Raw genomic sequence first — 23882 nt, forward strand, 5'->3', positions numbered from 1 at the left:
TATGACCCCCTATGAGCAGCACTTTGGTGACAGTGGGAAGGAAAAACTCCCTTTTAACAGGAAGAAACCTCCGACAGAACCAGGCTCAGGGAGGGGCGGGGCCATCTGCTGTGATTGGTTGGGATGAGGGGAGGAAGACTCAAAGTCTTCCACAGTTTGTCACTATCGTCTACCTGAAGGAGCACGTGGACGGAGACAAAGGCGCTCGTTTCAGAACATTTAATGAAATCTCATCCTTTTATACACCAGAGGGCGAGACATGATGTTTGTGCTGATTTTAGACATGAAAAGCTGTTTTTGACTCAAACACACAAACAAATATGATCAAATCATACATAAAACAACCATGACTGGATTTTAAATCTCAATATAAATCTCAGCATGGTGCACTTTGATGTTCCCTCTAAAGGTCGTCTCTTAGTAAACACAAACTGTAATTTAATCCAGTGTTGATAAAGATATTAAGTCTAAAATCCTGCTAGAGTTACTGGATTTTGCAAAATGTTTGCTTATTGAAAGAAAAGACAAACGTTGGCCTACAGCATAAGCTCAGGTTGGAGCAGATGAGCAGATGTTTCGTGTATGTATTCACAGGGTTATCCAACATGAATCAATTAACTTTTTTTATTCGGGAGACGATGGATGAGGAGACGACTCACACACCCTCTTCTCCTAATCGTTTAACTGTCTGTGCTGAATCTTGGCGCGAGACTCGTCTAAACTCATGAAGCTGAACAGATCAGAGGAAAAAGGCAGATTTTGACAGTAAATTCTTTAACGTCGGGATCATTTCTCTCTAAGCATCTTTGATCCTTCTCCCATATCTTCTTCCTTTAAGCCCTCCACGTCACGGCCCCTCGAAGCTCTAAATCACAGCTAAAGAGTTTCCTTTTGAACCTTGACACAGATAACTGCAGGCATTTAATAGATCAAGTTTCAGGACTTTAAAATGATGAAAACCACCTCAGATGCATAGCTAAGATAACTCCAGCAGCTATTATTTCACCGGTCGGGCCACATTTATTTTTCCTTAATTTGGCCTGCCAAGCCGACTGCTGTCAGGAGCAGTTTACAGAAATCAAACTGACAGACGTTTACTTTCAGCTCTGATGATGAGGTTTCATCGCCGGCTTCCTTCTGCCAGCGCTTCTCGTTGTTTTACTAAATACACGACTGAAAAACGTCTCCTATGACATTTTTAGTCTAATCAGCACCTGATCAGTGTTTGCATTATGACCCTTCACACAAATTATTTTACACTGTGTATCCAGTTAATTGGAAAGGGAAATAAAATTTTTATTATCAGTATTAATGTTCTTTATCTCCCACCATCTACACCAATCTATCCTGACTCCCTGCAAAACTTAACTACATCAAAATGAAGGATTACGTATAAAAATGTCAGATTTACTCAAATTGAATGCAATACTTTTGACGAACCCCTTAAATTAAAGCAGGAAGTCTGCGCTTCAGTCCGGCTGTGTGCAGTCGCATCTATGATTTAATACTGACTGCACAGTGTACAGAGCACAGACGCAAAATTACAAAAACTATCACTGTTAAAATCTTACAGAAAAATAGGTGAACATGATTTTATGTCTACAAAAAATCGAAAATTATTCTGTTAGTTTTCGGGAAGCAAACTTTGCGTCCATGTGAATCCATCCGTGTGAGACACTGAACACTTTTAAAACTTAAAGAAGCACTTTGAGGTTTCCAGCAGGAGGATTCCTCCCAAACAGGAAGTGGAAAAGCACCAATCACAGTTCACTTCATTCACCAAATCATCATATTTACCACATTTAACTTAGCTTCATTTTTTTAACTAGTTTGTTCAAGTTTATGTGTACACAGTTGAACAGATGACTGCCAACATCTTCCTGCTATTATGCTGCTTTTATTAAAAGCTCCTGACGGTGAGGACGACCTCCACCGTGATCCAGGGACTGCCGACACCCCCGGCTCTCTGTAAATGGCACTCAGGCTCATGGATCAATGATCATGACAGTTTTGAATATTAATAATCATGAAACTGGGCTCACAGTTGGTTGTTAGTCAGTGGTACTAGCATTGCTATTATGCAAATGTACTGCTTTATACGTCTGAAGAAGCCTGCAGGCAGCGGAGACTGAAGAAGTCACGTCGGTGTGAGTGCTGAGACATTTCTGCACGCAGGTGAAGCTGCGGGCGCCTCGTGTTCACGCTGTTAACGCTTTACACTGGAAGTCGTGAAAAACAGTCATATTCATTCAAACACTGGTCCTGGCCTCGGGACAGAGAGGCTGAGAGAGAGGAAATACACGTTGCACTTTAAATCATCACGTGTGAAACTCATTTATCTTTTGTGACTTTTAGACTTTCAGGCATTTTATACAAAAAGTCACATTATGCTGTGTTTCTACTGGAACCTGCACTGCTGTGAAATCTCCAGATGTTTTAGAAAGGAGGAAACACAACCTGGATAAAACTGTATGTTTACATTGATTTATTATAAGTACTGTGTGTTTGTAACTGCTTTAGGAGAACAGGACCTGTTTTTATTCATCTCTGTGGATTTCTGACTAACACCAGTAACACTTACCTGCTTGGTGACCAGTTTGTGAGGTTTTAACAATTAAATGAGACAACAAACGGCAAGAAATCACATCCTGCAGGACGTTTCACATTCTGAGTCTTTACCCAGTCTCAAGAGTCTGATTTAAATTATACTGTTTTATTTAGTTACAAGAGTCCAAGTAAACTGTAGTAAAAATCCTTTGTTAATCCAACATTTCATATGGCTCTTGTTTTTCTCTTGTTCGCATGTTTTTTCTTAGTACAGTTAATTAATCAGAAAGTTCTTAGATTTATACTAAAACTCACTTTTGTGATTCCTGAAAACTTGCTAATGTTTGTTGCTTAACGTCTATTTAAGATGTTAAGCAATCAACTTAATTCAGCTTAAACAGTGTCTCCTTATCTATAAAGGGTTTAGTTGGGAACAGCCACCAAAGAAAAACAAGCTGTCTGGAGGACAGTCGTGGAAAAAGGCGTCTCTCTCGTTTCAAAAAGCATCCTTCTCACACAAACGTCCCATTTTTCTTTAAACTCTTTTTGAAAGATCACATTTCTCACCGATTCGAAACACGTGTGTCGGGCATCGAGCCGCTCACACCTGTAATCGATAACTCCTCTCAGGACTGAGCTCATCTGCATCGGCACGCACAAACAAACGTGAACTTTGGCTTCGCTGCTTCACCACAACAAGCGGCGGGCTGGACTCACAGCCTCGCCCCCAAACTAAAACCACAAACGGCTTCATAACAAGATCGTAAGTCATCTAGAAGACGATACACACCCTGAGCTGTTGTTTTACTCCCTTTTTTTCCTCTGCTCGCTTTTTCTCCAAATTCAAAACAATGATAAAGACATTGGAAATGATGCGAGGGTGTGACACTTACAGTAAGAGGAAATGTGGGACTGCAGCTTTGTCTGAGCTCATATTTGCTCTGAAGTCAGTCGAGTCCTTTGTGTTCGGAGAGAGAATGAAATATGAATGTAACCCAGAGCTGTCTCCGTGTCAGAGGACGAAACAATGAGGACAAATTGAGTGATATGTAACAAAGCCGAGCCAACATTACCACAGAGGTAGAAATCATTAGCATAGCGAGTCAGAAGAAAAATGATCACCTATCAGTCGTTAGTGTCTTCTGCAAAATCTGACCCAACACATCACACAGTGGTGACACAGCCGCAGCTTACAAATCACATTAAACGACGCCTCGTGATCTCTTTGGTCACATTTATCATCTGGATGAGGACTTGCAGCTGCCATGACTCAGTTTTTCTGCCTTTATCACTGTTTGCGTGGGTGTGGCCACACGTCATTCTCCCCTGGACAGAAACCCGCATCAAAAAGTTAAAAAACCTGGGAGAACATCAGAGACACAGAAGAAACATCAAGCCCGCCTGACAGAAGGTCGTCTCCGTGAATAAACAGCATCTTACTGTAAATGTCATCCAGCTTCTGAATCCACGAAGAGATAAAAGCAGAGGACAGGAAGTTGTTCTGGAGTTTCCTTTAACAACATGTTGTCTGAAGATTTTGTGGCGCCCCAAATCAAGAGCACATTCCTCATAAACTCCGGTGCTTCCTGTCGCAGAGAGGCGCTGCCACTCTTTTCATCCTTCCTGCTAACATCTCTGTTATTTGATGGTAAAAAGCACAGAATAAAGGGCAGCTTTACTCATGCACGTGCAGCAAAAAGAGAGAACAGAGCAAAAGTAACACTGGTTTGGATTTGATGACCTGAAAGATCATCACGCCGTGCACAGGCGAGCTTCACAGCTTGGTGGTTTAACTTATCTGACTCGTGTGGTCAGTGTACTCCCCTGCTCTGAGGAATTATTCTGCTTCCACGCAGGATTAAAACCAGAGCAGGCGTCTTATGAGTGGAAAGTCTCACCGTGGAGGCCGAGCTGGCCTGTGACTTTAAAGAAGTAATGAGGACACTTTTTTAAGGACTCCTCAGGGGCTTTCTCTCTCTCCGAGGGCTGAACCGGAATATTCCTGCTGTTTTTTCTCTCCCGTGTCCTGCCGTTTATGGGAAGAAGCGACAGGGAAGCCGATGACCTTCTTACATTCCCTTCAAATTAAATGTGCTCTGTATCTGACATCACTGCAGGAATGCGGCCTGATTTCTAACTCTGACCCATTAGCTCTTGATCACTGGGTTAGAATTACATCCTCACATTTGTTAGGCAATGTTTTGTTTTCCAATTACTAAACTCTGCTGAGAACATTGTATATATTACCTTCATCTGCATGTGATCAGCACTGAGGTTTGGCCACATGGTGAACTGGAAGCAGATAAGGGACGGTGCTGTCTCAGTGCTCAGCTGAAGAATTTATACCAGACTTAAATAATATTGTACTATTATATATTGTACATATATTTATTAGTTTCAGGTTGGCCATTCTTGTATTTTGCTCGTTTGTGTTGTTGTGTTTGCACATCTCTGTTGCTTGTGGGGCTCGCACACAAGAATTTCACTCGCATGTGCTGTGCCAGTGTGCCTGCACATGTGATGTGACAATAAAAGTGATTTGATTTGATTTGATTAAAGCTTTGTTTATGATGTTATCTCCAAACATCGGAGCGTGCCAAGTCCAAAAACGGCACAAACTCATGAGAAGGACGAGAGCAACAAGCGTGCTGATGAAATCTGGTGACTTCAGTAGGGATGGGTACCGGTGTCGTTCTGACATAAACGGTAGTAACCAGACCGAAAAGCAGCGCACATTTCGGTGCTTTATTTCGGTGCTTTTTTTTCCTGAGCTGTGATACACTTCTAGCCAATCATTTTACGTTTCCGGGGATAGTAGGCGGGGCCAGGTACGTGCGTTCTTTTAGAGCAGAGCTACAGATTAAAAATGTCCAAGGCGAAGCGGTCAAAGTCTGGCTGTACTTCACAGCAAAACATGCAAACTCAGCAGCAACAAGTGCTTTAAGCTGATACTGTGATACTGTCAAAGGAGGTAACACCTCGAATCTGATGAAACACCTGGCGACGCATAGCGTTTTTTTTTTAAAAGCCCAGAAATGCGCCGTATTTGATAGCTTGCTGCGAGACCTCACACCGTGCACATCTACTGTGCGTGGGTTGCCTGTTATCTGACCCGGAGTTAGCAATATCCCCCAAAAACCCCGAAGAGCAGAGTCCTGGCCCCTAGCCCTGCCAGTGTAGCAGAAATGATGAGGATGATGATGCAGCAGCAGCCGTTCTTCTCTGCGTGAGTCGCTTAATGTTGTTCGAGTGTAATTTACGTTGAGTAGGCTAACCACGTTATTACATTAATGCATGTAAGGTGAACTAGCAAACATCATCATAGCTACATGCGGCTGTCCTCTTGTTTGATGGCAGATACTCCCTTCACCCTGGCCAAAAAGGCTAAAATGACCAAAGAAAAAGTGGAAAACAGTTAAACATGAGAGGTTTTTGGACAAAGTTTGTGTTCTCCATTCTTTAAGCACCGGTTTGAGCACCGTTTGAGCACCGGCACCGTTTCAAAAGTACCGATTTGGCACCGGTATCGGATAAAACCTAAACGATACCCATCCCTAGACTTCAGCCATAACAGGTAAAACTAACTGAACTCACAGGCAACAACGAGCCTGAGAAACACACCAGAGAGGGAATCTGTCATGGTCCTGGGCCATGTTGGCCCAGTGTTCTTAGTTTTCTTGTATGTTTGTATTTTGTTCCTTATTTAGGCCATGTTTTCTGAGTTGCCCTGTTGTGTTGTTCCCTAAGTGTTTTCCCTTCATGGCTTTTACCCCCTGTGTGCCCCTCTGTGTATCTGTGAGCCCTCGTCTCTCCTTATGTTTTATTCCATGTTTCCCCTGCCCATTATGTCCAAGTTCTCCCCGTGCTCTCTCTCCCCCCTGTGTGCCCTCTATGTATTTATGAGCCCTCGTCTCCCTTTGTGGTTGTTTCATGTTTCCCCAGCCCGTTATGTCTGTGTTTTCCCCGTGCTCTCTCTCCTCCTGTCTGAACCTCTGTGCACTTCCTGTTTACTTTGTGACTCTCACGCCCGTACATGTCATGTTCAGTTCACCCCGCCCTGTCTCGTTATGATTATCAGTGTCACCTGTGTTCCCCGTGTGTTCCCACTTTCCTCGTTTACCCTCTGTGTATTTCTGTCTGCGTCTCCCTCTGTTCGGCGTGACGTCGTCCCTCATGCTGTGTGGATCTCCCTGTGTCTCTCTGTGAGTTTTCCAAGTTCCCAGTTTAGATTAGTTTGTATGTTTTTTCCCTGCCTGCAAATAAAGCTGAGTTTTGAGTTCACCTCCCTGAGTCTGTGAGTCCTGCACTTTGGGTCCAACTCCTGCCTGCCGCACAGCGATTCATGACAGAATCATCATTTTACATGTTAACCTGCATCACACCTGGTGAATTAAACCTTTTTACAATGATGTGTACGTCTGTAGAAGTTCATATTATAAGGCTTGACGCAACCGTACAAAAGTAGCTCTTCTGCCTCATCCATCGCTTCTCTTATTCTGAAAGAATATCATGTGAAACCTTCACAGACAGCTTCCTGCTTCTCTCGTTCTCTTACAGCAGGCTCATTCCTTAAAGAGGAGCTGAATGCTTAACCTGATTTAGAAACGTTTACAAAGCTAGATGGTCATAAAAATATGGCTAAAGCTTCAAATAATGAGATCAACGAGTAATTCCTGCGAGTTGCAGCAGCTCTAAATGCTCAGCTTCAGTTTCTCCCACGCTTGACTCTGCAGGACTCAGAAAGAGGATATCCCTAAAACGGCCCCCCACAGGGTCATCTCAGGCACACAGCCCTGCAGTTCAGCTTGTGAGGGGCCGTCAATCAATATTACTGTTAAAGATGATATAAAGGGGGAGGGGCTAAAACTGCTCATTCCAGACACCAAGGCCCAGTATCAGACAAAGAAGAATTATTTTAAATTTCATGCAAAGCTGCCTCGGAGAGTCCAGAAAGCAAAAAAGTGCAAACAGGCACAGGTTTCAGGTCTAATCTTACATGGATGCGTCTTCAGCGCGAAGCTGAGCTAAATAAAACCTGGGTTTGTGTCTCAGCACGTAGACAAGAAATGTTCTCACCAACTTCCATGTCGGAATATTTCTTTAATGTTTCATAGTTCTGCTGAGTTAATGTAATAGCTGATCAGCAGGGAATCAATTATAGAAATTATAGAAACAGTCAGTGATCCAAGGAAAAGTCAGGCCAGAGCCTAAAAGCAGCGCAGGGACTGCGTCTGCATGTTTCTGCTGGTGTTTTCTTTTTTTAAAGTTCTCCAAACTGCCAATCTGCTGCAGCTGCACACACAAACACAAGATTTGGACTCTGGTAGTTTATTAATGATAAAATCCAATTATCTCCAGCTCAGAGAGATCGGTCCATCGTGGAGTTTGTTTTTGGCTAAATGGATTATGTGCCAATATTCTGGACAGAAAGAGAGAAACTCCTACACAACGAATACAGAGGTTTGCTGTGTTTCCTCTGGGAGAATATTGCTGTGCTTGTGTAACATAACCACACACACACACTCACTCATGTGTTACGTACTTTTAAGGAGGCTGTAGTGCTAGAGTGTGTTTGGTAAACACTGCTGGTGAAACAGAGTGAGCTGTCAGAGCAAGTCGAGTATAACAGAGTGTGTGTGTGTGTGTGTGTGTGTGTGTGTGTGTGTGTGTGTGTGTGTGTGTGTGTGTGTGCGTGCGTGTGTGTGTGTGTCTGTTTAATCACTCTGAGTGTTTGCTGAAACAAACAGCTGCCCATTCCTCCCTCCCTCTTCAGTCACTTATAGAAAGGCAAAAAACCCCACAAACGTCTGTGTGTGTGTGTGTGTGTGTGTGTGTGCGTGCGTGCGTGCGTGCGTGCGTGTACGTGTGTGAGATTAAAGCCATGCCATCAGTACATGTAGCTCATAAAGCTACAAACTGTGACGCTGTTATCTTTAACCACAGCCTCTTATCTGGTAACGAGTTAAAGATCGAAGGCAACTGTCAGCTCCCCACCGTGCAACGTTAACCAGCGTCTATGAGGTGTGTGTGTGTGTGTGTGTGTGTGTGTGTGTGTGTGTGTGTGTGTGTGTGTGTGTGTGTGTGTGTAAAATCCCCCTCCTCCGCCTTCCATCATGCAATGCCAGCAGTGAAAACAAGGAAATGACGGCTTTATAAAACCGCACAGGAAGATCCTGAACTTGTATTAAAAGCTGCACAGAGAACCAGAACAACCCGAACGATGAGATTAAATCTGCAACAAAAAGCCAAATATGAGCCTCTGGTAACACTTCAGGCGTCCTGTGAGGACTAGTTCATCTGTCCGTCGTGTCCTCTGAACAGGAACATTACAAACTCAACCTGTGTTTTTGCTGTGCACGTTAAAACGTGTGCCACATATCTGCTTAAACTAGTAACTACCACAGTTTCATCACCCTTATGTTTATTTTTCCCACTCACACATTAATCCACACATCTAACCAAACTCAAACCTCATCTGAACTTAACACCAACCCAAACTTTACAGCGTCTCAGTCACCCGACCAGCTCAAAACATCATTTCTTAGTTAGGAGCTACACAGGTGTTTACCTTCATCCTGTGGATATATACAGAAGCGCCCGGCTACAGAGGTTCACAGAATAAATGAGCAGTTGCTTCGTTGCCTGGTCATGAAGATTTTCTTTTTCAGGTCCCTTTCACTCACTTTGCCAAATTTAAGAGGGGATCCTCCAGCTGTGGTGACACTTTTCATCTACATTTCAAGTTTTTGAGTTTATTAAATATGACTCTGAGTGTTCAGTCTGAGCTAAGCTAACTGTGACCGAACGGAAACCAAGACTTCCCCTAAAATTCAGGTCACTGTATATTATGGAGACTTTGTCTTTGTCCACAAACAGAGGCGTGTCTCTATAAGGCGATTGTATAAACACATCAAGACCCCGACAACCACACACACACACACCACACACACACACACACACACACACACACACACACACACCTTCAGCCAGCACAGTTTTAATTAACCGCCGTCACCCCTCTCTGCCCTCCTCTCTCTGTTCCTTCGCTGCTCTGCTTCGTCTCAGGTGGTTGACAGCTTCATTAACCTCAGGAAACCGACCTACCAACGTGTCATCTCTCCCTCTCCTCCTCCCATCCTTCCTTCCTTGCCTCCTTTCAAGGTCCTCTTTTCTCTACCTCCCTTCTTTCGCTGACACCTTACCCTCCAAAAATGTCTCATCATTTATCATGACTTTTTACCTCTTTGTGTTTCTTCTCTCTTCATTTTTTGCTGCTCTTTTCCTTCCTTTTCTCCTAAATCTACCGGCTATAATCACAGCAGGGTCTAAGGTCAAAGTTTACAGTATGGTCAACGCCTCCAGTCCCCCCCCCCCCCACACACACAGGCCGCATTCTTGACCTGATATTTCAGTAACAGTTCAGGTTTTTTGTGGATGTTTTGCCATCGTGGCCAAAGTGAATCAGCGCTGACAGACTCCCCGCAGCAACAAATATTTCTATCGACAAATCTGATCACACACCTCGGATTAAAGTGCATGTGGGCTGCAGATGTGTAGGATGTTTGTACATACTCAAATATGCCAGTTGGTGTTTTTATATGTGTCAGAGGGGCCAGCTATCACAATAATGTGTGCAGAGATAACACCCGTTGGCTCTGGACTGTCGCAGCTATCAGTAGGTGCTTTTACGTGTGCGTGTGTGTGTGTGTGTGTGTGTGTGTGTGTGTGTGTGTGTGTGTGTGTGTGTGTTGTGTTGCATCTGAAAAATTCCCATCCCACAGTCCCACATGAGGTCAGCGTGTTTAAGTTGGATTTTTTCCACACGAGTGTCAAAACTCCTCGTCAAAATGCGAAACAGCAGGAAGATGTTAAATCTGCTCTAAACCAACACAGGCGTCCATCCCTGAAACAATAAACCCAAACACACTTATACATATACATATTTATATACATGTGACTTTGGAAATGTAACTCCAGAGGACTGGAGTTTCTCTCACTTTGCTGTCTGAATGTGAGCGTTTGGCGTTGGTTTTTCCTTCGCCTTGAGCACCGAATGGGTGAAGAGTTCTGACACAGAACACAAAATTTCACAAAGTGTTTGAAAGCTGTTTATTTATACTCTGCACAACCCTACACTGCTCCGACAGCTAACATGTAGTTTCACATTTACATCAAGGCTCTGACCGTTTGAGCCTTCAGGTCTCACAGCTCCGTGTTTGACAGACTCGGTTTGCTGCCTCGAGATGTAACATGTCAGTTTCACTGGTAACAACCTCATTTTTTAAATGCACGAGCTTTGAGTCTCCTTAAAGTCTAACACACTTTCACTTGCTGTGTGAAGAAGAACTGATCAGTTACTCCTGCTGTTCTCTGTTAGATTAACAGAAGCTGGTGGTTGAATTTGTTTACTGTTGGATTCCAAGTAGCTGCAGCGAACAGCTGGTTACCAAGAGTCTGATGGTTAAACATCCTCAGCCTCTGATCACCTGGTGGAAGGCAACCTGTCTGCAAACAGTCCCAGCCCGACTCAGACTGACTGAGTCCTGAGACTCCAAAGTGAAGATAGGAACTGATGACGAGCGGTCACAATCTGGCACCGTCCTGAAGGCGAGCATTTCAGAAGGGATGAGATCACTGCACACACTGACAGTTATTCTGATTGTAACAACTGCTGTGACTGTTGCATTGTGTTTTTATCTCAGTGAGTGGAAATAAGTTTGCAGCTTTTAGCTGAAGAGTGAAGCCGGTGCAGAATTACTTTAAACCTGCATTGCTACTGATAACCAGCAGGGGGCGACTCCTCTGGCTGCGTTCTGTTTGGTGATGGCTTCATGAGCTCAATAGTTTCAAGTCATATTGAATTAAACATTTAGTTCTTTTCGTAAATGAACTCAAAACAGAGAGGATGTTGAATTTTGTCCTGAATGATTCGTTTTTTGTTTTGCACATTTAACAACTTGCTGAAACGTTCTCAGACTGCACCAACCCCACCTAAAGACTGTTAACATGACTACAGCTAAAAAGCGGCCACAACTGTGCATTTCTCTCCAACTCCAATGTCGTCATCACAAGAAGATGCCGTGGTGGAGTTAGACTTGAGTTTATGTTCTGGGTTTTAAGTTTGTTTGTGATTTGCTGTTTAGCTCCAGGCTGTGCTCACACTCGGCACAGCTGTCTCGCTCTGCACCCGGGCACCTTCATCCACCTCTGGCATGTATTCACACTCCACAACACCAACCGTTTGTCTGAACTTCTGAAACCTCCTCTCTTTCACAGGCTCTGTCTCTCCGTCTCCCTCCAACAGCCTTTTGAAAAGCACTCTTCAAGAACAGAGAGGTTCATGATTTCATAGGTTTTGTTAAGATCACCTCTACAAGTGAGCAAGTGTTACACTTAATGCCATTACAAGTGGATCGCAGAGCAACTGTCGCGTGATCACATAATGTCATCACATAGTTTTGGTTGCCAAGTCCTGCACAAGTTCCCTCATCACCAGTGAAAGGTAAAACGTTAACGTCGATGCATTTAAAAACACTCCAAAGCTGTGTTTTAAAATTCAGACAGCTTAACATAGACTAATCTTAATGTATGTCTCACAGTCATGAGCGAAATGTCCGCAGTATAAACACCCTGTGAGCCGGGCGTCAGACATATTTACACCACAGTGTTCTTCACAGCTGAGCAGGTCCAAACTTTCATAACTCAACAAGTCCGGCATTAAACCCAGATCACTGTTACGCTCCGTCTTGAGTATAAAGCTGGTAACTGTGGGAAAAATAAACTCCTCATTATTCTGAGATTTGGTTTATCATTTTTAACTAATGCAAGGTTATTTCATTTTACACAAATGACAGCAAAGAATCTCTCTTTTAGATGGAAACCATAAAAATATATGAAGTCTCTACAGACAGGAATCCTCACATGTTGTGTAAACGCACGCCTGTGTGTAATCGTGTGATCACGTCCACGTTTACGATCGCCGCGTGATGTGTCGACAGGCTGAGAAGAGTCCGAGTCCGTCCTGTACACGTGAGAGCAAACCCTGCCTGCATGTGTCGATGCATGCGTGTGCGTGAGCGTTCATGTGTGTGAGACCAGAGGTGCAGCTGACGAATGTTTGGCTGCGTGTGTTTTCCAGAGGCCCGAAGACGATCCCAGATTAGAGCACAGACGGGAAACAACAGGATCCAGGTTAGAGGTAGAAGCTTTCACGCACGCCGTGGCCCCGCAACGTTTGTCGGTTTACTTTTAAGCCAATCAGGCATGCACGCATCCTGCAGACACACACACTCACGGGGGTAAAGTGCATGCGTCACAGCTGACCCAGCGTCTGACCTGAGCAGGAATCCACAGAGAGCAGCCCTCATCCTGCAGCGAAGACCAGTGTGTGTGTGTGTGTGTGTGTGTGTTGGACTGTATAAGTGATGGAATAAACTACTTGTCTGTGAACACATCAGAGGAACACTTCAGCCCACTCTGGTACGCACACTGGAGCAGAGATCGAACCACCAACCTCGTGATTCATAGATGCACCCAACCTCACCACCATGTAGCTGCTCATGTAGTGGACAACAAATTTCCCACGCGTGGGACTAATAAAGGTTATCTTATCTTATTTGGAAACACTGAGTATGGCAGCAACGATCCTCTATATTTCACTTGTGATAATTGGGTTGTGCCCAACACGACAACATCAAAGTGTTTATTTACCCAACTGTTTGTTCAAAGTTCAAATGATTTAACATAACATTTCACATTTTGGTGGTTAAAGTGTCATACTCACTGAGCATCAAACATCATTCGAGAGCAACTTGTATACACATGAAATCTGTGGAGATTTCTGTAACAGCAGAGTCGATAATAATAAAGAAATGTTTTTTATCTTAGTTTGGTACAAAGTCATGAAACATTTAACCCGTTTATTTGTCCAAATTTGACTTATGATTAAGTTTTTGTATCCTGGGAAACACTTAAATTAAAGTGAGGTAGATAACAGCCAAGGTTGATTTAAAGATGGCTGGCAAGTGGAAGACACCCACTGACGCTAGAGACGTGGATTATAGACTCACCGGGGAAATGTTCATTGAGGTCACTGATCAAATTCTTTTGAAAGCTCCTGTCAGGAAGAACACAGGTTTAAGGCTCTGCTTCACTTTTCACACTTAAGGACAGACACATGCTGGCTGCCAAGGTTGACCTCAAGTACTTGAGTTTGTCTGTGTTACTCCAGGATCAAAGTGTGTGGGAAAATGAAATGAAGAAAGGAAAGCTGAAGAGTTCACACAATAAATACTGACTGACGTGAACAAAAACAGTGAATAAAAAGAGCAACTATAAAGTTTAGAGCTCAGTGTGTGTGTGTGTGTGTGTGTGTGTGTGTGTGTGTGTTCTGTCTGAGTATCTACCTTATAAAATATTAACAGCGTGTCTGCTGTTCATCCTGCAGCTACAAACACAGCACGAGGACCTCGGCGTGCTTCATTAAATGGAGTTCACTGCCTCCTTTTACTGCCATGAAACCACTGAGCTGCTACTGTTTCCAACGCCACACACAGACACATGTAATCCCATTACACAGCAGCAGCGTGATACTGCGACACGTCCTCCGAGATCGGACTGTTTGGGTAAAAACGTTGAAATGGACGTCAGCTGACGGGACAGAAGCTTCTTAGACGGCAACAGAAGCATCACAGAAAGCCACGTCTGTACTCGCAGGTGATGCCACATGTGTGGTGAAAGTGTGTGTGTGTGTGTGTGTGTGTGTGTGTGTGTGTGTGTGTGTAACATGTCTGGAATGTTCCATTTGACGCGTTAGCTGCATAATGCAGAAAGCAGCTCAGTTGGTTTATTTGAATCAGCTGTGTTGGATCAAGGACATCTAAAACCTCCAGGACACCGGCCCCCGAGGCCTGGAGCTCCCCCACCTCTGCTGTACATGATGAGGCCTGGAGCTCCCCCACCCCTGCTGTACATGATACGTGTCACATAGTCATAGGTGAGCTAAACGTCTCTCCATCACCTGAGTCACAGGACCAATAACAGATAGATTTGATGCACCAGTGGTTTTGCTGAAGTTTCTTGGATGTTCTATTAACCACATAGCAAGCTGTATTGTCTGAGAGATATAAGTGCAAATGGTATAAAGCAGCGGTCCCCAACCCCCGGGGCTCGGACCGGTACCGGTCCGTGAGTCGTTTGGTACCGGGCCGCGAGAGTTGAGGCTCAGGTGTGAAATGTTTGGTTTTCAGGGTTTTTATCGGTTTTCAGCGTTATTTTGTTATCGTTTTTATCGTTTACTCGGTTTTCCTGGGTCTTTTCACATGTGTTATGAATAAATCTTATTTTTTTGCTACCGGTACTAGTTTTATTTTGTTGTATTTATCCGCGACACGTTAAAGGCCGGTCGGTGAAAATATTGTCGGGCATAAACCGGTCCGTGGCGCAAAAAAGGTTGGGGACCGCTGATATAAAGAGCTCCAGTAAGCTGAGGTGAAGCCACACCTCCCCGCTGAAAGCTGACAGCCACCTGTGTCTCCACCCACCTGTCAGTCAGAGACCACACCCTAACAATTCTAAGTTATACTTAAAACAGACTATAAACATGTTCATTTCTGCTCTACAGTCTTCAACCCCGAGACGTTCGGTACCAGATTTGAGGCTGGGGTGTGAAATTGATGGTTTTCAGGGTTGTTATCGCTATTTTTTTAAATCGTTTTTATCGTTAACTCTGTTTCCTTGAGTCTTTTCCTGTGTATTATGAATACATCTTCTTTTGGTACCAGTACTGGTTTTATTTTCTTATATTTATCCACAACCCCTTAAAGGCAGGTCCATGAAAATCTTGTCGGACATAAACCAGTCCGTGGTGCAAAAAAGGCTGGGGACCGCTGGTCTATGGGGACTGGCTCACTGGTGGAGCCTCAAGTGGACACTAGAGGAACTGCAGCTTCAACACTTTAGTGCTAGCTTCATGTTTTAGGCCCAGAGGTCACTGTTTGTATAGAAATCATAAATTGATGACATAAATAATTTTGATTAATTAACTATTATTAATTATTAATAAACATGCCTTAACAGGAAATTAGTTCTTTATTTATCATTTATTACCAGAAAATTTCAGCCAAAATAACTTCAGTTCAATAGGTTAAATTGTATTCATATAGCACCAAATCACAACAACAGTGCTGTACAGTGAGACCCGACAATAATACAGAATAAGTGTCTCCATGTAAGAGCTGCAGTTTCCACTGAGGTATTATGTGCTTCGGTTTTTATCTTTAATCCATCAAAATAACTTTCAGGTCTTTCCTTTTCCCTCCCTTTGTCTCGCTGACATTCACTAAGTGTATTCAAATGTCTCTGACTTCGATAGTCCCGTCAGGTCCTCGGTGATTATTCCGAAACCCTCCCCTCTCACTTCAGCACAATCACTCGATTGTTACAAACAGCACAGTCACTGCTTCACTAATTCCAGTCTTCCATGTCTTCACTCATTCATTCAGCAGACAAACACTCGCTAACTGCAGCACAATGAGACCAGCCGCCCTGAACTAATTACCGCTGGATAGGAAGCAGTTGTTGGCTTTACTGGTGTTGCTGGTTGCCAAGGAGGAAGCAAGCATTCAGGGGGAGAAAAGTGTGTTAGTGTGATTGGAGCTGGATAGATGACTTCACTGGTGATTTAAGTGTTGTGCTCCTGCAGTGGAGCGCATTTTTATTTTCAATTTACGTGTCAAATTATCTCTTTAAGATGAATCTTTGTCACATAAACCGCTGTTTTTCCTGCACTCAGAACATCAGAACAAAAATGTGCACAGTCAAAAAGGCTTTGTAATATTTTGTATCCGGTCGTTAAGTCTGACGTCACTAGCCGTGTCTGGGCCTGAACTCCAGGTCCATATATATATATAAACGATCACTATGGCATTACTGAGAGTTGAAAAACTGTCTAAAGTCTTTCATCTTTAATAAAATGATCAGCGTTCTGCTCTACCAGGTGTAACAATTGAGTTTAACATCCAGGCATCCATGAAAACGGAATTTATGACATTTAACGGAGTTAGAAGTTAGCAGGGAGTTAGCTCGCTAGCTTCTATCTAAATACAATATAGCATGTCCTGACTGCGGGGTTTTGGAAACAAATTAAAACGTACAGCTCTGTTATCACTTCCAACATAAATGAAGACAGAAAGCTAAACAGCAGTGACGTTTGTAGGGTTACTGAAGTTGGGCTAGCTGGTATATGATGATGTGCTACGTGACCGCTAGCGACACAGCTATGTTAGCATAATATAAACAAGCTAACTCTTTTTTCCACTGGATAAAAGTTAACGTGAGTGTTCTCGGTGGTCAGGAACAAATGTAATCGCATGGCAGGATACTGTAAAAGGACCAAACTTCAGCCAGGAGAACAACTGAGATAAGATAAGATAAGATAAGATAAGATAAGATAAGATAAGATAAGATAAGATAAGATAAAATTTTATTAATCCCTCGGGTGGGTTCCTCTGGGAAATTCAGTAATCCATCCACAATACGAGGTTAGTCATTCATATACTGCTGCATGGGCTGGGCTGTAGTTACATCCTAAGGTTTTAAAAACTGAGCTTAAATAAATGATTAGCGGTAATAAAAGCCGAGGGAGGTCAACAGTGATCACTGACTGTTTTAGGAGCTTTTTGAGATCAAATAGAAGAAAATACAAAACATTAAACATGTTAACAACACAAAAGCCATATTAAACGCAGACTACTTTAGACCCGGAAGTAGGATTCGTCACGTCATCACTTAACCACCGGATAGCAGACTGGATTTGAAATAGCACAGTGAGGAAAGTGGACATGGACTTTTTTTTAGGAAGTGAAGCTGCAGTCCAGGCCTGGCAAAGCATGCCGAGACACCACGAGTCGTCTGATGACGGCCCCAACCAGACTTAAAAACAACCGCACTTTGTTTTAGGATCTGTACTTTGTTTACATTTTTTGGGTCTTTCTTGGTTGTGAAAACTGACCGTAATCTCAAAGGAATCACAAACTCGTGCTAACAAAAGCTCACGTTGGTCAGACAGCCAAACAACTCAAAACAAACCACAAACTGCACATTCATCACCTTTTGGAGCTCCGTTCACCGTCACAGCGACGCTCAGCGTTAAAATGGAAAATGTATCCCTGCAGCCCACCTGCTACAGCACACACCGAGCTGTAACCTCACTACCTGAGGGGCCCACGGAGAAACAATCGGAATAACGTAAAATACAATAAAAAAACATGAAATAAAACAAAGTATCTGTAAACAATCTGAATAGAAAACAACACAGAAAATATCAGACGTGACACTAAAGTGAGTCAGAGAGCATCATCAGTGCAGGGATGGCATAGCAAAATGTTCTGTGGTGAGGGGCAGCCAATCAGGAAAAGGTGGGAGGAGCTAAAGCTGCTCATTTCAGGTAATGAAACAAAGTGTATGATACAGAAGGATTATTCTGAGCTGTCAATCACGCCCAACAGGTTGTTGGTTCATCTGACATCCAAAAACTGGAAGCGTCCATTTGGTGTCACATATGATGAAAACAAAGAAAAAGATCATCACAGATCCGCAAAATATTCAAAACCAATGGAGTATTTGTTTGGTGTTTCATAATTCTGCCGAGGAAAAGTAAAAGCTCGCTATCTGGGAAACGAAATCTTTAAACCAGCCTATAATCCAACAATAATCCAGGGCCCGGTTTAAAGACAGGCTAACGGGAGAGGAGATAAAACGACCTGTGTCCGATGGAGGATTATCACAGTTTAATGTCTACAACAGTGAAGCTGAGGATTAACCTCCAGCTTTAAGAAAAAAAGTCAAAATCTGCATCTTCTAAACGCTGCAGTACGAAGTCTGAATGTGGGTGATGACAGCGACCTGCAGGTGCTGACTCCAATCAGGAGTGTTTTACGGCCACCGTTAGCTCATAACAGAGTCTCCCACTTTAATTCTGCTCACTGCACTCATAAAATATTTTACTGAAGACAAAAAGCATTTGTTATCGACATTAATCAGGGCGTCGCAGATCAGTGTCCTTTAAAACTCTGGGAAAGTAAAGGAAAATGTGACTTTGCTGTACGTGGGGGACATTTTTACAGCGACACAAGTCCCCGGATCACTTTGTGTATTATAGACATTACTTCACTGACAGAGTTATAAAGTTCTCTCCAGACTGCAATAAGCCCCCAGAGATTATGACTTTACTGCTGAAAAGCGTTAGCCGGATACAGACAGACCGTTCTACCATCACACATCACAAAAGCCAGGAAATAATCCAACATCCACTTTCACCAGCACCTTAATCAAGTCTCGACTGTACAAGTGGGGACGTTAACTGATAGGCAGCGACCCAACAACGATACGAAACAGTCACAGTTTTCTCATGTGAAAATAGTAAAAGACAAAAAGGAAGATGACAGATGGAAAAGTTCCTCCTCTGAGGTTAAACTCAATTATGAAGATATTGTTTCTTAGCTCTGCTACTGGCCACCAAAGAAAGCCTGAAACAATCTATTCGATGGCCAACTGTGATCCTAAAAAGCCTTCTGACTCTCAGTCTTCATGTGTTTACTGAAAAGCTCTGTGGAAAGCTACAACCAGTGACAGTCGTGATTAATGGTGCTGCTTAAATCGTCCGCAAAACTGGCAAATTAGGCCTAAAGTGTTTGTATGAGTTAGAGACCAAAGGAGTCACATAAACTGTGGACATGAAAATGTAAATGTCTGTCATTGGTGTGTTTGTGGTGCAGATGTGAGGTCCTAATATCCAAACATCACAGCTAGCACTTGATTTTCTTTGGTTTCACTCATTCTGTTTATTAAACAGCTGGAAAGTCGGGTTTTACCCACGAAACACCCACAGCTTTCAGACTGGTCTAATCCTCACTGACTGGTCTGTTGCTCTATTTCTTTTTACTGGTACCCAAAGGATGGATTACCAACTGGGCAAAGTGGGAAACTGCTGAGGGGCCCGAGACCCTAAGAGCCAATCTTTTTACCTATTTGTGACACTTTTAAAATAATTACGTCTACTTGTTCAGTGAAAAGTCCTCAAACACTCAAACACTGGAGGTTTCAAAAGTGCAGCACTTGTTCTCAGCACTTGTTCTCAGCACGTTTCGACGTGATTCTTACCTGAGTGGGAGAGCTGCAGCCGCGGTCCTGTTTGGCTCCAGGTTTTGGCTTCGGGGGCGGCGCTCGATGCTGCAGGCTGCCACAGCAGAGGGACGAGAAACACCATCATGAAAATCGCGTGCACAGACGCCGCTTCTCGGGTCCTGACTGCACCTGCTGCCTGCAGGGCTGCAGCAAAAATCAGCATCATCGTGAAGAAGGACCGTCTGACCGGTTACATCACACTCAGGACGGCAGCTGATAGGAGGACAAATGAGAAACAGGACAGAGATGACACGTCATGTTAGATATGCTTTTGAAGCTCAAGAAGCTTAAAATGCTCATAATCCAAGAGCACCTCAGACGAATCCAGTCTGGCTCCACCTTCACAGAAACATTTACATGTAACCTGCTGTGTTCGGCTTTGTCGTGAGATCACGCTGCACGCACAGCATCGGTGTTTAACCTACAGGCTGGTGGTATCAGGAGCAGAACGAGGACCACCGTCACCGTGCAGGACTGTGGAGTTTGTCTGCAAACTGGAGAGGCTGCTAATCATTATGAAGATGAAGTACTCGGTAATTAAAACGTATGCAGAGGAGAGCACGTTATGTGCAGCACTAGAAGCCAGTCTATTTAAACACCAGATGAAAGCAGCTTCACTGTTGAGTTATTCCAGTCGAGCTCAGTTTAATTATTCGATTCACGGTAGTTTGGAGCTTCTGCAGGATGACTGAGGAGGACGGGGGGGGGGGGGGGGGGCGATGCGCAGCTCAGACTTTGCACCAGCTGGTGTGTGACCTCTTTAGAGGACTTCTGAGCTACTTGCAGCTAATGATGTGGGCTAAACAAACACCAGAGTTTTCTCTGTGATGATGTCATCTGACTATTCAGGGCTCTGCAGCACACGATGTGGTCGCTGCATTAATGTCCTTTAATAAGCGTACCCACAGCGTTGGCAGTGTTTTGCACAGAGAGCACCAACACTCAGCAGCCTGGTGGGCAGTAATGCATGCAGTTATCCTGCAGCAGGACTTATCTGTGCATTAATGAGTCTTTCTTTGAGCAGTTTGCATGTTCTTCCTGTGCTTGCTCAGGTTTTCTCTGGGTGGATTGAAAGACGATGGAAGATAGCGCTGTGGGAACGTGGTTTGTAAAGCGCTCTGAGTGGTCAGAAGGAACAGAAAAACACTGTTTAAACAGTTCATTCCCATTTAAAATCAAAATACATCACATTACTCACAGCGGGCTGTACTAAATCAGTCATGCCTCATTTTATAGCAAATCATCCAAAACCTCTGAATATTTCACCTGATGATGCAAACTCGCTCTAAAGCCACTGAAGTGTCACAAAGCGGTTCATGAAAAGAAGAGTTGTGTCAGTTTATGAGAAGAAGCTGTGCAATCAGATCTCATTAAATTAAGTCAACAGTGAAGGATAAAGATAAACGATTACTGGAATATGTTTACATTCATATCGGAGGAGCCCAGAATCCATCCAGAGGGGCTTACTGGCATCTTAATCTAAGAAAACACTGGATGTTCTCTTGGCAAACGGCACTAGCTGCATATCTCATTTAGAAAACATTCCTAAACGTGAACAGCGCTCATACACTCCAAAAACAGAGACAGACAGAGAGAGAGCCAAAGGCAGACCATAAATAACGTGTCAGGTTCTTCTTGGCCTGCTGAGTGAAGACGGATGCTGAAAGACAACGTAAACTCTTCCAGCGTGTTTGCAGACAGACTCAAAAGCTCGGCCGACGTCGTGACTGTTACGAGTCGGAGCGTGAGGTCGTCGTTCGCGTCACGTGTGTCGAACAAGAAGCAAAGAAACAGTTTGTTTACCTACTTCAGTTTGGTTATTTGGGACTCAGTCACCTGAAATAAAGACATCAAAGCGGCTCCATCTGATATTCACAGATAATTAAATTCAAATTAAATACATTTTTGCAGAAACAGCCAAACTGTCCAGATCGAAAATCGAATCGCGTTTCCAAAACAAACAACCCAGTCTTCTTTTTTTATTTCCCATATTCCCAAACTTCCTCTGCACTTTGGATTCATCTTTAGCAAATCACAAACACCTGGATAGCTCTCCAGCACGCAGGAAGTACAGCGAGGCGGCGGCTCGGTTAATGTGGGAACGTAGCTCACGAGGGAACCGGGTCCATTTATCACTTTGTGCCGTTCATAAATTATGGTGACGGCCGGTTTCAAGACTTTAGTTTGAGGGATGAACAGAGACGTACCTGCTGAGAGAGGGAAGGCAGGTACCTGCAGCTTGTTAGTAACTCTGCTCAATCTGATTGTCCTCCGCAAAATATAAGATGCAGCGATGGACAGACGACGGGACAGAGGAGTGAAATCAATCCATAATATATAAATTGTGTCTTCCGTAGTTTTACATATGTTGGTTTCGTTATTTTGAGTCTTTCTAGTCACTGTGAGCCTGTTTGTGGTCGTTCTCTCCGCCTGTAGTCTGAGTGTGTCTGGAGATGTTTTCAGGCATCCTGTGGTCCTTTAAAGGCCCTTCATTGTTGTTTTGCATTCCTCTGTGGTTTTTTCCTTTGTTTCTTTGTGGTCATCTTCGTTTTCTCTCTCTGTGGCCTTTTTTCACGTCTCATTTCAGTTACATTTCCTTTTTTGTACAGTTCCTTTGTGTCTGCTTGGACCTGCAACAATAAAACTCGATGTTAACAGCTGTCCAGTCCAATAGAATCTCCCGATTTCATCGAGCTTATTGAAGCATGTCTAGTAACAAATTAACGAGAACAACAGCAGTCCTAACTTAATTTCATTCCTTCCACTTTATCCAGAGCCTAACCTAAACTATTCCAGCCCGTAAAGCACAGGACCCGCCCATGTTATCAAACCATAATTTGTCATAATCTATCAGAGCGGATGGCTGGATAACATCAGCTGGTTTTAAAGAGCTCAACAGGTTGGACAGACGCCTGCTGACAGAAGAAAGACAGCTGAAGGTTTTTCCCTCGGCCGTGTTTTAATTCGGCCTCAGCACGACTTGGCAGCAGCGCTCTGAGCACGTGAGAACTAAAACATTCAAGAGCTCACTGGTATCATCAGAGGAGGAGCTTTTCCATACTGGATGCACTCTGGGATGCACTAACAAGCTTTTCTAACCTGAGGAATTTCTGCTTGGCTTCTCAGTTCTGCCACACTGAAAAATAAAAGGCTTCCCTTACAGATGCAATCGAGGGAAACTGATGCCTTAATTAGACGATGTTTTGAAGGTTTAATGCAACTACACGCATCAAAGCAGCTGAGAATGACTCTCGACTTAATGACAGCCTTTAATATCCTGCAACTCTAATCCACCTAATGGTAGACTTGCAAATAAAACCTTTTCAAATGAAAAGCATTCCTGTGTAATTCCTGGTGATGACGGATTATTGGCTGTAATGGCTCCTTTTATTATTTGAAACTTTGACAGTAATGACAGTCAAACACCGGAGAACAAACACAGCTCATTTAAAAGTTTCTTTAGATGAAGGAAATCTCCTCTCAGAGCCGAATCCTCACACAGTGAGGCAGAAAACGGTGCAAACATCCTACTGATGAGAGCTCACTTAAAAATGTGCCTGTGTGGGAAATTTCAAGTAAACAACAGTAAAGCTGTCACCCCAGGGTTAAAAATCCAGGGAACAGACAGAGAGAGCGGTTTTCTGCATCGGTTATTATACATGTAAAATATAAGCACACACAGATGCGATGGAGTGAAACTCGGGGAAGCGGCCTCTTCAGATCTGTCAACGTGGAGACAGACGAGGACAAAGCGTCTCTTCCTCTCTGCTCGTCTGACATGCAAACATGTGACTGAGCGCCTCGAGAAACTGTACTGCAGCAGAGACAAAGAAACGTGAAGCATCAAGTGCAGAGATCTCACGTGAAGACGCTCGTCCGTCCGTGTGTTTGTACCCAAGGAGACCTGGGTGTTGTCGAGACTCTAAATAAATCCCTGAAGGAAACTCAGCATTTGTTTCTACTGTCTGTCTGTCGGTGTGATTCAGTCCCGCAGACTGAACACACGCACAAACAAACACACTACGCAGTCTCTTTCACAGCCAAACAATGTGGCAACGCCAGCGAGATAAGAGGGCCAAGTTTTGAAGGCGGCTCTAAAAATAAAACAGATGTTTATGGCATTTTTCTGAGGGGTGGGGGTCAGATTCAGT

At 43.6% G+C, this 23882-nt stretch overlaps 1 protein-coding gene across 4 annotated transcripts in view; it reads right to left on the reverse strand.

Annotated features, from left to right (window-relative positions):
- LOC113021792 (semaphorin-3D) overlaps positions 1–23882 on the reverse strand; it is a 108874-nt gene that overhangs the window by 37908 nt on the left and 47084 nt on the right. For 2 of the 4 annotated variants that reach the window (XM_026166532.1, XM_026166529.1), the window contains exon 2: positions 19708–19944. In XM_026166532.1, the coding sequence (XP_026022317.1) occupies positions 19708–19897 (190 nt within the window). In that variant the 5' untranslated portion in view covers positions 19898–19944. Of the gene's footprint in view, positions 1–19707; positions 19945–20044; positions 20222–21938; positions 22273–23882 lie in introns of those variants that run through there. The other 2 variants (XM_026166530.1, XM_026166531.1) reach the window with 2 other exon arrangements.

The sequence above is a fragment of the Astatotilapia calliptera genome, chromosome 5 (assembly GCF_900246225.1).
Source record: "Astatotilapia calliptera chromosome 5, fAstCal1.2, whole genome shotgun sequence".
Taxonomy (NCBI): Eukaryota; Metazoa; Chordata; class Actinopteri; order Cichliformes; family Cichlidae; genus Astatotilapia; species Astatotilapia calliptera.